General features: G+C 54.2%; 1 protein-coding gene across 6 annotated transcripts in view; it reads right to left on the bottom strand.

The window, feature by feature from the left end:
* PAX7 (paired box 7) overlaps positions 1–8,005 on the bottom strand; it is an 80,448-nt gene extending 72,443 nt beyond the window's left edge. For 2 of the 6 annotated variants that reach the window (XM_026053671.1, XM_026053673.1), the window contains exons 1-4: positions 7,921–8,005; positions 5,713–5,948; positions 5,023–5,152; positions 4,344–4,478 (exon numbers count right to left, since the gene is read on the bottom strand). In XM_026053671.1, coding sequence (XP_025909456.1) covers positions 4,344–4,478; positions 5,023–5,152; positions 5,713–5,948; positions 7,921–8,005 — 586 coding nt within the window. Of the gene's footprint in view, positions 1–2,569; positions 2,576–4,343; positions 4,479–5,022; positions 5,153–5,712; positions 5,949–7,920 lie in introns of all 6 variants that reach the window. The other 4 variants (XM_026053672.1, XM_026053675.1, XM_026053677.1 and 1 more) reach the window with 3 other exon arrangements.
* Positions 8,006–10,711: the final 2,706 nt, after the last annotated feature.

The raw sequence follows: 10,711 nt of genomic DNA, 5'->3' as shown, positions 1-10,711 counted from the left end.
AACTTCCCTCCCCGCATCCTCAACTTCGCTCGTTTCTCCTTTTTTTTTTTGTCCCCACACAACGGCCCGTGTTGGGTCGCGCCTCGCCCCCCCCAGCCCTTTGACGGGTCCCTCGGCGCATCCCCCGCGTGCTCCTGTCGCCCTCTCCGCGCTCCTCGTGGTCCCCGTGGGTCCGCGCCGCTTTTCGGGGGGCCGCCGGCGCCCCCCCCGCCCCGGGAATTGCTTGACACGAGCGCGGCTCCCTCCTGCCCCCCGTTCCCCGCGCTGCTCCGCGCGCCGCGCTCGCAAATCCCGCCTGGGCTCCGTTTGATTAGATTGCCAGCCCCGCGTAATCCCTTCATTTGATGAAGTGTCTCTTCCCCCCGGCCCCCCCACGCCTCCGTCCTAAACACACATTGACAGAGAAGGCGCTTGTTGGTTTTAACTCGAGATTGTTTGCTGATAAACCGCCTTGATACCCCCCGGCCCCCCTCCCCGCTGTCCCCATCGCTGGGGACACCAAGCGATGTGWGACCACAACCTGGGCCGGGGGGGGGTGGAGAAAGGGGTCGGGAGGTTGTTTTTATACCCCATCTCCCCCTCCCCGCCGAATTGCTCCCTATACCCCCATCGCCCCCCGGGAAATAAATAACATAAATAGATAAATAAATAGATAGGTAAGCGAGTGGCAACCAGCAAATTAAATTGGAAGCGGCTGGACATTCCTCCTCCCCTCGCCCGCCCCGCTGCTGTTCGCACCTGGGCACCTTTCCCCCTCCCCGTCCCTAATAGATAATAATCATAATAATCACGATGATCATAATAATATCGTTTGCCATTCTCCCGTTTCCCGACTTTGACACCCTGCGCGATATTCACCCGCGCGGGCGGGTGTTTTTCTACCGCTTCCCGCGCCTGGTCGGGAGAAACGCAGCCCCGCGCGTGGGAACCCGCCAGGCTGCGATTTAAGCTGGACCCTCCCCATCCCCAGTTTACTCCCTTGGGCACCTTTTTCCCCCAAACCCCCCGGATTTGGGGAAAGGAGGGGAGTCCAAATCACCTCCCAASCCAATCTTCCCCCTTCCCCCCCAAATAAGAGGGCGGATAGGGAGGGGGGGAAAAAGGCAGCCCCCCCCCACGTGTGACCCTCCCTAATAAACCCCAGAAGCCACACCAAATAACAACAACCCCAATAATAACAATAATAATAATAATAATAATAACTCGCTCTTAACAAGGATAAGGAGGGGAAAAAAATAAATAAAGTGGAGCCTCATGAATATACGCCCAGGGCGAGCCGGAGTGAAGCCGTTTAAAGATGAAAGTGCAAAGAAATAAAGGCTCAATTTAATCTGCCTTAAAACCCTTCAACTTAACGTTTGTGCTTGGAACTCAGAGAGTGAGTACTGATTGGGGATAAATACATTTCTTAGCATGCCTTGGAGCTATTACACCCTTCTCCAACACAGCTCCCTATTCAAGAGCCACAGTTTTCATTACCAGCTCTAATAAGTCTTAACATTATTAAATGCCAAGCAGACGATAGAAGGAACCAGGCGCGGGGTGGAAGCTTCTTTTGACGCTTAAAAAGAGCGAGCGTTTAGGGCTGGCTTCCCCCGGCTCCCCGCGAGGAGCCCCCCGAAACGGAGCCCATTCGGCAGCAGCAAAGCACCCGATGCGTCTCCCCCACCACCGCCGCACACCTTTTTCTCCCTTTCTCTCCTCCCACCCTGAAATATATATATGTGTATATATATATTTATTAAAAAACATCAAACTAACGRCGTTGCAGTGGGAGGCGGCGCGGATGAAGCGCGGCCGGGACAAGTGGGAGCTTCGCTCGGGGGGGGCTGAGGGGGTCATTCTCCCATCCCCACCCCCCACCCCGGGCGCTCTTCGCGCTTTACAACTTAACGGAGGTCATTAGCTACCTTAATGGGGGCGTTAAAACTTCTGCCGGGGTCAAAATACCCGTCCTTAGGGTGTTTTTGGCTGCCTTCTGGGGGGAAACGGGGCAAGATTGCTGCGAGCGCTCGAACGGCATCAGGATCCGCTTCTCCCCTCGGCACCCGCTCCCACTTTTCACCCTCTCCAAAGACTTTCGAGCTCCCCCCCGCTCCTTTTCTTATCTACACGTCGGCACAAGATTTTGGAGAAGAAAAGAAACAAAAAGAGCCCCAAATCGGCGATTTCTCTACTGGGATGGGGTGCTCTCGCTTTAAAGCGGGTTCGGGACGACCTGGGCGCTCGCGCTGCCCGTGGTGTCTTCCGGGGTGTTTCCCTGATGGCCACGCGTTTCTGCGCATTAGCAAGGACTAAAAACCCCGAAGATTCCCTGCTTTTCATTGTTTGTTTTGGTCTTTCTTCTTTTTTTTTTGTTTTTTTTTGGGGGGGGGAGGGGGGASACGTAGAAAGGATGGGCAAGAAGGGGGGTGGAAGTCATTTTTACATTTAAAATAATAACTTTGTTTTTTTTCCCCAAGCGCCGAACCCTACATAAAAAAAAAAAAAAACTCCCCCCAAAAAAAAAAAAAAAAAAAAAAAAAAAAAAAAAAAAAAAAAAAAAAAAAAAAAAAAAAAAATCCACAACCTGATGCTGCTGGGGGGGTGAGGGGGGGGCGGATGTTTTGGGGCCACAATGGCCCCGATTTGCAAAGCAGCGCTGCCCGCTCCCGAATCACAAGCACCATTTTGCCACGTCCAACGGCTCTCCTTTTTTCCCAACAGACGGTCCGATAATATTACAAAACTATCTAACAGCAGGGAGTTTTGAATAATTTATCTCCCTTTCTTCCCTTCCTCGGCCCTTTGTGCTAACTTTTTCTCCTCCTCGCCCATTTTTGAATGAGAATAGACAAGCCCTCCCTCCCCCATCCCTTTACTCCATTTTTAAGGCAGCCTCGGGTTCCCCCCCTTTTTTTTCCTACTTTTTTTTTTTCTTTTTTCCCCCCTTCCACTGTTTGCTTTTGTGGGCAGGAATCTTTTTTGCTTATAAAGCTTCAATGGCCTCGAAGGTTTTTGTAAAGTGAAGTTCATCTTCAAGGTTGGAAGAGGGGGAAAGAAAAAAAAAAAAGGAAGGGGAATCGGACTCTTGATCTCCCCCCACCTTTTTTTTGCACCTTCATCCGCAGCCTCAGGTTTGCTGGSGACACGGGACGGCTTCTCTCTGTCCCCCATTCAAAAAAAACCTCCCCAAATCGCCGCGCTTCCCTATCGCTACACGCTCGCAATGCTCCGGAGAGGGGGAAACTTTGCGAACAGGGGCAGGGAGGGGAGAACTTGAATCCGGATCTGGCCCTTGGGCCTCAAAAAAAAAAATCAAATATATATATACATATATRTGTGTGTCTTTGTATATGACATCTCCGCTCCGATTGCTCGGCTCGACACCGACCTCTGCGCAAATATTCGAAAATATACCCCCCAATTTTTTTTTTTTTTAATCAAAGCACCAAAAAAGACAATCCCGAACAATCGCCATTTTTCCCCAGCCAGGGAAATCCCGGTCCTTCCCCGGCACTTCTACCTTCGCCCTTTCTCCTGCAGAAAAGCGCCCGCTTCGTCAGCGCGGGGCAGTAAATGCCCGTTTTCTGCCCAACTCACGGCAGCGGCTCCCTCGTCCCTTCCTTACGCCCCGCCGCGCGCGCAGACGCTTCCATCACTAAAGCTTAAATTGTCCCTTACATAAAACACCCCACTCCGCAACTCCGCACCATTATTATTATTATTATTATTATTTTTTAAGGCGGGGGAGAGAGAGGAGGGACAATTTGCAAGAACTCAATTTCACCGGGAAAGAAACGCCAAAGTTCAAGTCCGCCGGCAGCTCTTCCCTCCCAAACTTCCCACTTCGCTCCCCTCGTCGCCCCACCCCGGTTTGATCTTGCAGTCCCCTCCCGTTTTAAGCGTCCCCCACCGAAACGGCAGCCACGAGCACTGCCTCTTGCGCCGAGTTCCCTCCTTTTYCCGCAAACCGCGGGAGAAACCACCACCCCCCCCGGCCTGTTAATGGTTTTTCTGTAAGGGAGGGGGGCAGCTCTTTTGATGCCGGGATGCGAGGGACACCCCCTTCCCCCYCGGCGCCCTTTCCCACCCCCGGGCCGCTCCGCAGCGCAGATCCCGGCCCCGCTAATTGATATTGATTGGCCAGATCGGTCACCTGTCAGCGCAGTTTCAGGGGACCACTTAGAGAGCGGCCGGGAAATCTGGTTAACAAATTCATTTAGGAACCCGAGAGGCTCCCCCCGCCGCTTCCCTTCTCCCGTTTAAAAGCGATGGATCCGCCGCGCATCCCAGGGCCGCCCTCGCCCCGCGCTGGGCGCCCCCTCCCCAGCGCCGGCCGCGGGCGCCCCCGGCCCCGTTACCTTTGTCGCCCAGGATGCCGTCGATGCTGTGCTTGGCTTTCTTCTCGCCGTCCTCCTCCTTCTTGTCGCAATCCTCCTCTTCCTCTTTCTTCCCGAATTTGATGCGTAGCACCCGGCTAATCGAACTCACTAAACCTCAGACAGTCAAAGGCAGGAAGGCGAGTATAAGCTGCCTGCACAACGGCGGCGGGGGGGATCTCACGGGACACCCCCAGGCTGGGGACTCCCCAAAATCCCCGGGCCTGAGGCTCACCAGGGCGGGACCCTCCCCCGGCCGAGACTCCCACTGCCCCACGAGCCATGCGAGCAGCCCTTAGGAGCCCCCTCATTATGCGCCACCCCCCACCTCAAAAAAGCCTCCGCCATGGGACCCCACATGCTCATTTTGGGGGTGCAAAGTCGCTTTCTGTATACCGCCCCTCTCTGCATCCCCCTGTGCACAAAATATCCCGAGGGGAGCACCGAGCATCCCAGGACACTCCCGTATTCGGGATAAGTCAGGAAAACACGTTTGCCAGCGGGGAAAACTCCAGTTGCGGAAGGATAACTTGCTGCTGCGGGATTTCTTTGGCTATATATGCAAAATATATTTTTTWAAAAARAGACTTGCACCCTCTCTCTTTTTATTTATATTTTCTTCCCATTTTCCGCCTTCCCTGCGGCCAAGCAGCCTTCTCACCTGAGGGCACCGTGCTGCGGTCGCAGTGCCCGTCCTTGAGCAGCCGGTCGCGGATCTCCCAACTGAACATCCCGGGGTTCTCCCGTTTATATTCCTCGATTTTCTTCTCCACGTCGGGAGTGGCGACCTGCTTTTGGGATCAAGGTTGGGGAGAGGGGACAGAGGGGGAAAAAACACCGCTTTTAATTTACAAACCAAGCTGGGACCTCGTTAAGAACTAATTTAGTTCTCGCTCCCAGCCCTTAATTCGGAGTCTTAAGAAAAAAAGCATTGGCAAAGAGCAAGAAACCAAAAGCGCTCCCGTCTTCCCCAAACCCACGCGGAGAGCAGGGAAGGGGGAAAAGTGATTGAGTTGGGTTCATCCCCATCCCTAAGGAGACGGGGCGAGGGCGGGGGACGGGGACAAGGGATGTTTTGGGGGGTTATAATAAATGGAGGGGGRATGGAGAGGGGCTATAATAAAAAGTAATAAATAGATTCCCATATTTATTACTCTCTAAGGCGGTCATATCCGCAGAACAGCAGCAGGGGCCACTTGTTGCAGAGGGGAAAAAAAAAACGCCGATTTATTCGCAACCTGCAACTCGCAGCTGCGTCCCCCCCCCCCCCGCCGCCAAAAGAAATTAATTTTTAAAAAATGGGGAAAATGTGGCGTTGAGAGAAGGGAGGAGAGGCGGGCGCGGGACTCACCCTGGGCTTGGAGCCGCCGATGGCGCCGGGCCGGATGGAGCCCGTCTCCTGGTAGCGGCAGAGGATCTTGGAGACGCAGCCGTGGGACACGCGCAGCTGGCGGGAGATCACGCAGGGCCGGATGCCGTGATGCGCCATCTCCACGATCTTGTGGCGGATGTGGTTGGGCAGCGGGCGCCCGTTGATGAACACGCCGCCCAGCTGGTTCACGCGGCCCTGGCCCAGCGGCGTGGACACTGCGGGCCGGCCGGGGAGGGTAATAGTGATAATAGTGATAATAGTGATAATAGTGATAATAGTGATAATAGTGATAATAGTGATAATAGTGATAATAGTGATAAGGTGAGGGGCTCGTTCCTCTCCGCGCGTCGCACCTGCACAGCCCCCCTTTCCCATCCCCGTCCCATCCCATCAACCCAAGGCCCCAGCCCGCATTAGAAGGAGACTTATTTTAGGTGGACACTAAAAATCCCCATCGCCCAAGACCTCAGTATATTTATTCCATCTCCCCTCCCGTGCACTTCTYGCTTTCTCCTTTTTATTATTAYTGTTATTATTTTCACCTGCCGTTTTCAATGTCAGCCGCCGGGCGCAGGCCCCCAAAAAACCGCAAGGGACAAGCCGAAAATTAAAAGTTTCCCAGCGCCCTGCAGGGCAAACTCCAGGTTCTGGGCACCGCCGGGCGAAGGGGTCGAGGGGAGGGCAATTATATTCAAACAAAGTTTTGGAAAGAGTTGGTCTAAATATACTTGGAGACTCTCCCCCCACACATGATCTGGGTTTTTTTTTTCCTCTTTTTATTTTTATTTTATATATATATTTTTTTTAAAAAAAAATTGTATTATTTTTCCCCGGGGCTCGGAGGGGAGCGCGATGCGAGCGGCCCGGCAGGGTCCCCTGCATGTCCCTAACGCCCCGCTCGCGTCGCCCAATTTGTTTAATATCTCGCCGCGTAGATCTTGCAGATTAATTCGATTTCACAGTCTCCAAATTAAAAAAAAATAAGAAAAAGAAAAAAAAAGAGACGGTAAGAAGCGGGGAAAGAGGGAAGATCAGCTGCATAATTTGCAGAAGGGCTGGAGGGGGCGAGGGACGGCTAAGGCGAGGGGCTGCTTTTCTCTATACGAAGACAAGTCGTTTGCAGAAATTGCCTCGCGATTTAATAAGAATCACGCAGCACTAATTGCCAGTGGCTCGGCCGCCGCTCCGCGGGGCTGTCATCGCGCCGCAGAGCCCTCGAGTGGCCCATTTCACATTCAAGAGGTGCTAAAATCGGCGGCCGCTCCCCCGCTTCATTATTCGCAGGCATGTTGTGCAAATATTGTTGTAATCCTTTGATCCTTTCCCTTGCCGCCTGTTTTACTTCATTTGCTACAGAAAAGCACTTGAGCAAATCCCCGCGGCTTGTGTGTTTTGCAGCCGCCGTGGCTGGCCGCGGGTTTGAGTTTAGCCACTTGAGCACGGCCCGTATGAATCCCGCGTGTTTAATACATGCGGAAAGCCGGGTCTTACTCTAATTTACCTTTTTTTTTTCTTTCTTTCTTTCTTAAATCTTTTTCTTTTCTTCCCCACCCCGCAGAGATGCTGCGAGCGGCAGCGCCGGGCGCCCACAAAGGGCCGAGCAGCCGGCTCGGGAAGTTGCTGCCGAGCTGGGGTGACACTGAGCGCCGGGACAGCCCCCGGGGCCGCTCTCTGCAGCCCCAAGTGCCCCCCCGTCCCCGCTCCGCTGCCCTGCGTGTCCCCGAGCGAGGCCACCCCGGGCGGGCGCCGCGCAGCTGCCCCCGCCGGCAGCAGCTGCGGCCGCTTCTCGCCGGGGAAAGTTGCAAACAATAAAGTTTGCCGGGTTATTTCCCCCACTCCCCTCTCYCGCTTCGTCTTTGGAGGGGAGAAATTTGGACATTTGTCGGGGAGGGTAAAAAAAATAATAATCAAAAAAGAACATGAGAACCTGTTAAAAAATGTCAGCTGCTGCGGAGAACTAATTAAAAGCGGGGAAAGAGAAACTAAASGCAAGCGGAGGCGATGCGGGCGGGGAGCAGCGGCAGCTGCCGCGGGAAGGGAGCGAAAACCCGGCGCGAAGTTGGGCGCCCGAGCGCGGAGCCGCGCGGACTTCGCGTTGCCCTCGCCCCCCTTCCAAGCCGCCTCTCTTTAATGATTTCCCTAATGAAGAGGCGCTTAATGAGCGCGCCGCGCGCTCCCCGCACGTACCTTCCAGCGGGAAGCCGGTGCGCGGGTAGTTCTGCCCCGGCGCCGGGCGCATCATGCGCGGCACCGTGCCGGGCAGCGCGGCCATGGCGCGGAGCGCCCCTCGCCCAGCGCCGCCGCGGAGCGCCCTCCTCTTCCTCTCTCTTCCTCTCTCTTCCAGCCCCCGCGGCTGCAAAACAAGGGGAGAAATCTTTGCTCAAAAAAAAAAAAAAACCCCCTCCAAAAAGGGGGGTGGGGTGGGGGGAGGTGGGGTTTTGGGGTGGGGGAGGGAAAAAGAATTAAAAAACGGGGAGGGGGGGAGAAGGAGGCACCCACCCCAAGCGCTCCTGGAAGTTTCGGGGCTCGGGCGCTCCGCAGGAATGTAGCGCGGAGCGGCGGAGCGAGGCGAAGGTGCCTCGCGCTGGGCTGGGCTTAAGGACACAGGGTGGRGGGGAAGGAGGACGGGGGGGACTCTGCTCCCCCCTGCTTTATTTTGTTATTGCTTTTTTTTTTTCTTCTTTTTTTTTTTTTTTCCACGAAACTGAGTCATAGATGTTAAGTGAATTGCTACTGTTGGCAGAAGAGAGCAGCGGTAGATGAGAAATAAGCTCTAGATACTATTTTTTTTTTTTTTTCCCCCCTTTGCCTCCTTCCCTCCCTGGTTGGTGCCTCTCGGAGGATGCGCTAGGGAGTTATCGGAGCGCCCAACTTGCGCGCCCGCGGGGGGGGACCCGGGCGGGGGGGCCTCGCGGGCTCCGGCTCCCGCTTTTATCCGTGACCGGGGACGGGGGCACCGCGGCAGCGGCGGCGACCAATGAGCGGCGGCAGCTTCCCCGCCGCCCAGGAGAGTCTATAGCGTCGCTTATATATATATACATACATATATATACACACACATATATACACGCATATATATGTACATACACACACACACACATATAATATATATATATATAGTATTTATTGCTAGGCTTGGCTCTGTTTTCATGGAAAGCTCGAGTTTTTCCCCTTTCCCTTTTATATAAATATATATATATATATATATATATATTGGGGCGGGGTGGAAGGAGAGAGGAGAAACTTTAGACTTCGAAGAAGTGGTTTATTCGCCCGTAAAAAAAAAAAAAATACAGAGTGCACCCGGCCCGCGGCATCTGGGGCAGTAAAATAAATCTATAAATAAATAAATAAACAGATAAATATAAAATCAGCCGCCCTTCTCTGCGGTCTCTTGTCCCTGGGGAGTTTTTCTGCTGTGGGTGTAGGGGCGGGTTTCCAGCTCTGCCTCCCGCAGCCCCGCGCTCCGCCGAGGGCTCCGGCAGCGCCGGGAGCCCCCCCGAGCGCCGCCGTCCCGGGGCCGCCGCCCCCCGGGCCGCTCCGCTGCCCCGAGCGGGAGCGGGGCCGGAATCCCCGCGCAGCGGGACGTGACGCCAGGGCCCGCGGGCCCTTTTGTTCGCAGCTGTAAAAGGAGTTTTTTTTTTTTTTTTTTTTTTTTTTTCCTCCCAAACCGCTGGAAACTTGGGCTCTTTCCCCTCCCTTCACTCACCCTCTCCCAGGAGAAAAAGCACGGGGAAAAGGGCTTCTCCCCCCCCCCCCAACACTATCCCAAAATTCAACTTCTTTGAAAGCAAAACGCTGTCCGAGAGACCCCCCCCACACCCTGCGCCACGAAATCCACGCTCCACTAAAGGCTCGACTGCATCTTCCTCGCTACCTCCTCTTCCTCCCTCCCTAGTCCCGGCCGCTCTGCTCAGAGCGGCCTCAGTGCGTTTGGTTCCCGTCCCTCGCCGTCCCACCCCTACCCTCAAAAATTAAATTAAAATAAAATAAAATAGAAAAACACTGCAGGGAAAAAAAATTAAATCCACGGCGACAAATTCTTCCAAATTCTTTCCGAGGTGTCAAATTGCCCCCGAAGGCTCCTAATCCCGGCGCAGCGCCGAGAATTTTTTTCCTAGGTTGGGGGGACTGTGGCACAATAAAATAAAGAGAGGCTCCCCCCTCCCCGACCCGCTCCCGCCAAGGGCCAAATCCCGAAGTTTTAGGTGGAAAAAAATAACGGGCGGCGGCGAAGAAACGGGGCCGAGAGGGCYACCCCGAGACCCTCATTCCTTCAGCATTCCTTCAGCGCCGCAGTAATTTAATTACCTGCCTTTCGTCGGGCTAAAACGGGGGGCAAAATGAATAAAGTTTTAAAATTGCCSCTTTGGGGAATTTTCCCTTTTGGGAATTTTTCCTCCGGCGCGCGGATAAGGGCGCAGGAGCGCTCGGAGCCTCCGCGTTTTGGCCGCTGCCTTGGCGGGACGAGGCGGCTCTCGCTGCCGCGGCACGGCGATTTCCCCCCAGTTTTACCCCAAATCTTAAGGCGGGTGCGGGGAGGGGCGGGAAGCGGCGCTTTCCCACGCGGCCGCGGAGGCTGCGAGCGCTACCTGCGCAGCCGGGTGGAGACTCCCCCTTTGAATCAGTTCTATTAATTTCATTTATTTTTAACCTCTCCGCTCCATTAGCCGCAAAAAGAGAGACCCCTTCTCTCTCCCGGGAGCAGAGAGCAATAGATTAAAAAAAAAAAGGGGGGAAAAATACACCAAGCATCAATCAGCCAAGAAATAACCACTTAAAGGAGCCGGGCAGAATTTCGCGCTTTCCTCCTTTTTTTTTTTTTTTTTTTTTTTTTTTTTTTTTTTTTTTTTTTCCACCGCCCATCTCCATGGTTTCCTAAGGTATGTTTCGCCTTGATAAATGCTGGAGATCTCCAGTCCCCTTTGGGAGAAATGCCTTGAAATCAGCCCCGACGGACAAGCCGGGCACCGGAGGG

Source organism: Nothoprocta perdicaria, unplaced genomic scaffold, assembly GCF_003342845.1.
Source record: "Nothoprocta perdicaria isolate Ctin4 unplaced genomic scaffold, notPer1 scaffold_117, whole genome shotgun sequence".
NCBI lineage: Eukaryota > Metazoa > Chordata > Aves > Tinamiformes > Tinamidae > Nothoprocta > Nothoprocta perdicaria.
The sequence above is the reverse complement of the archived record's forward strand: the minus strand, read 5'-3'. Positions and strand labels throughout refer to the sequence as shown.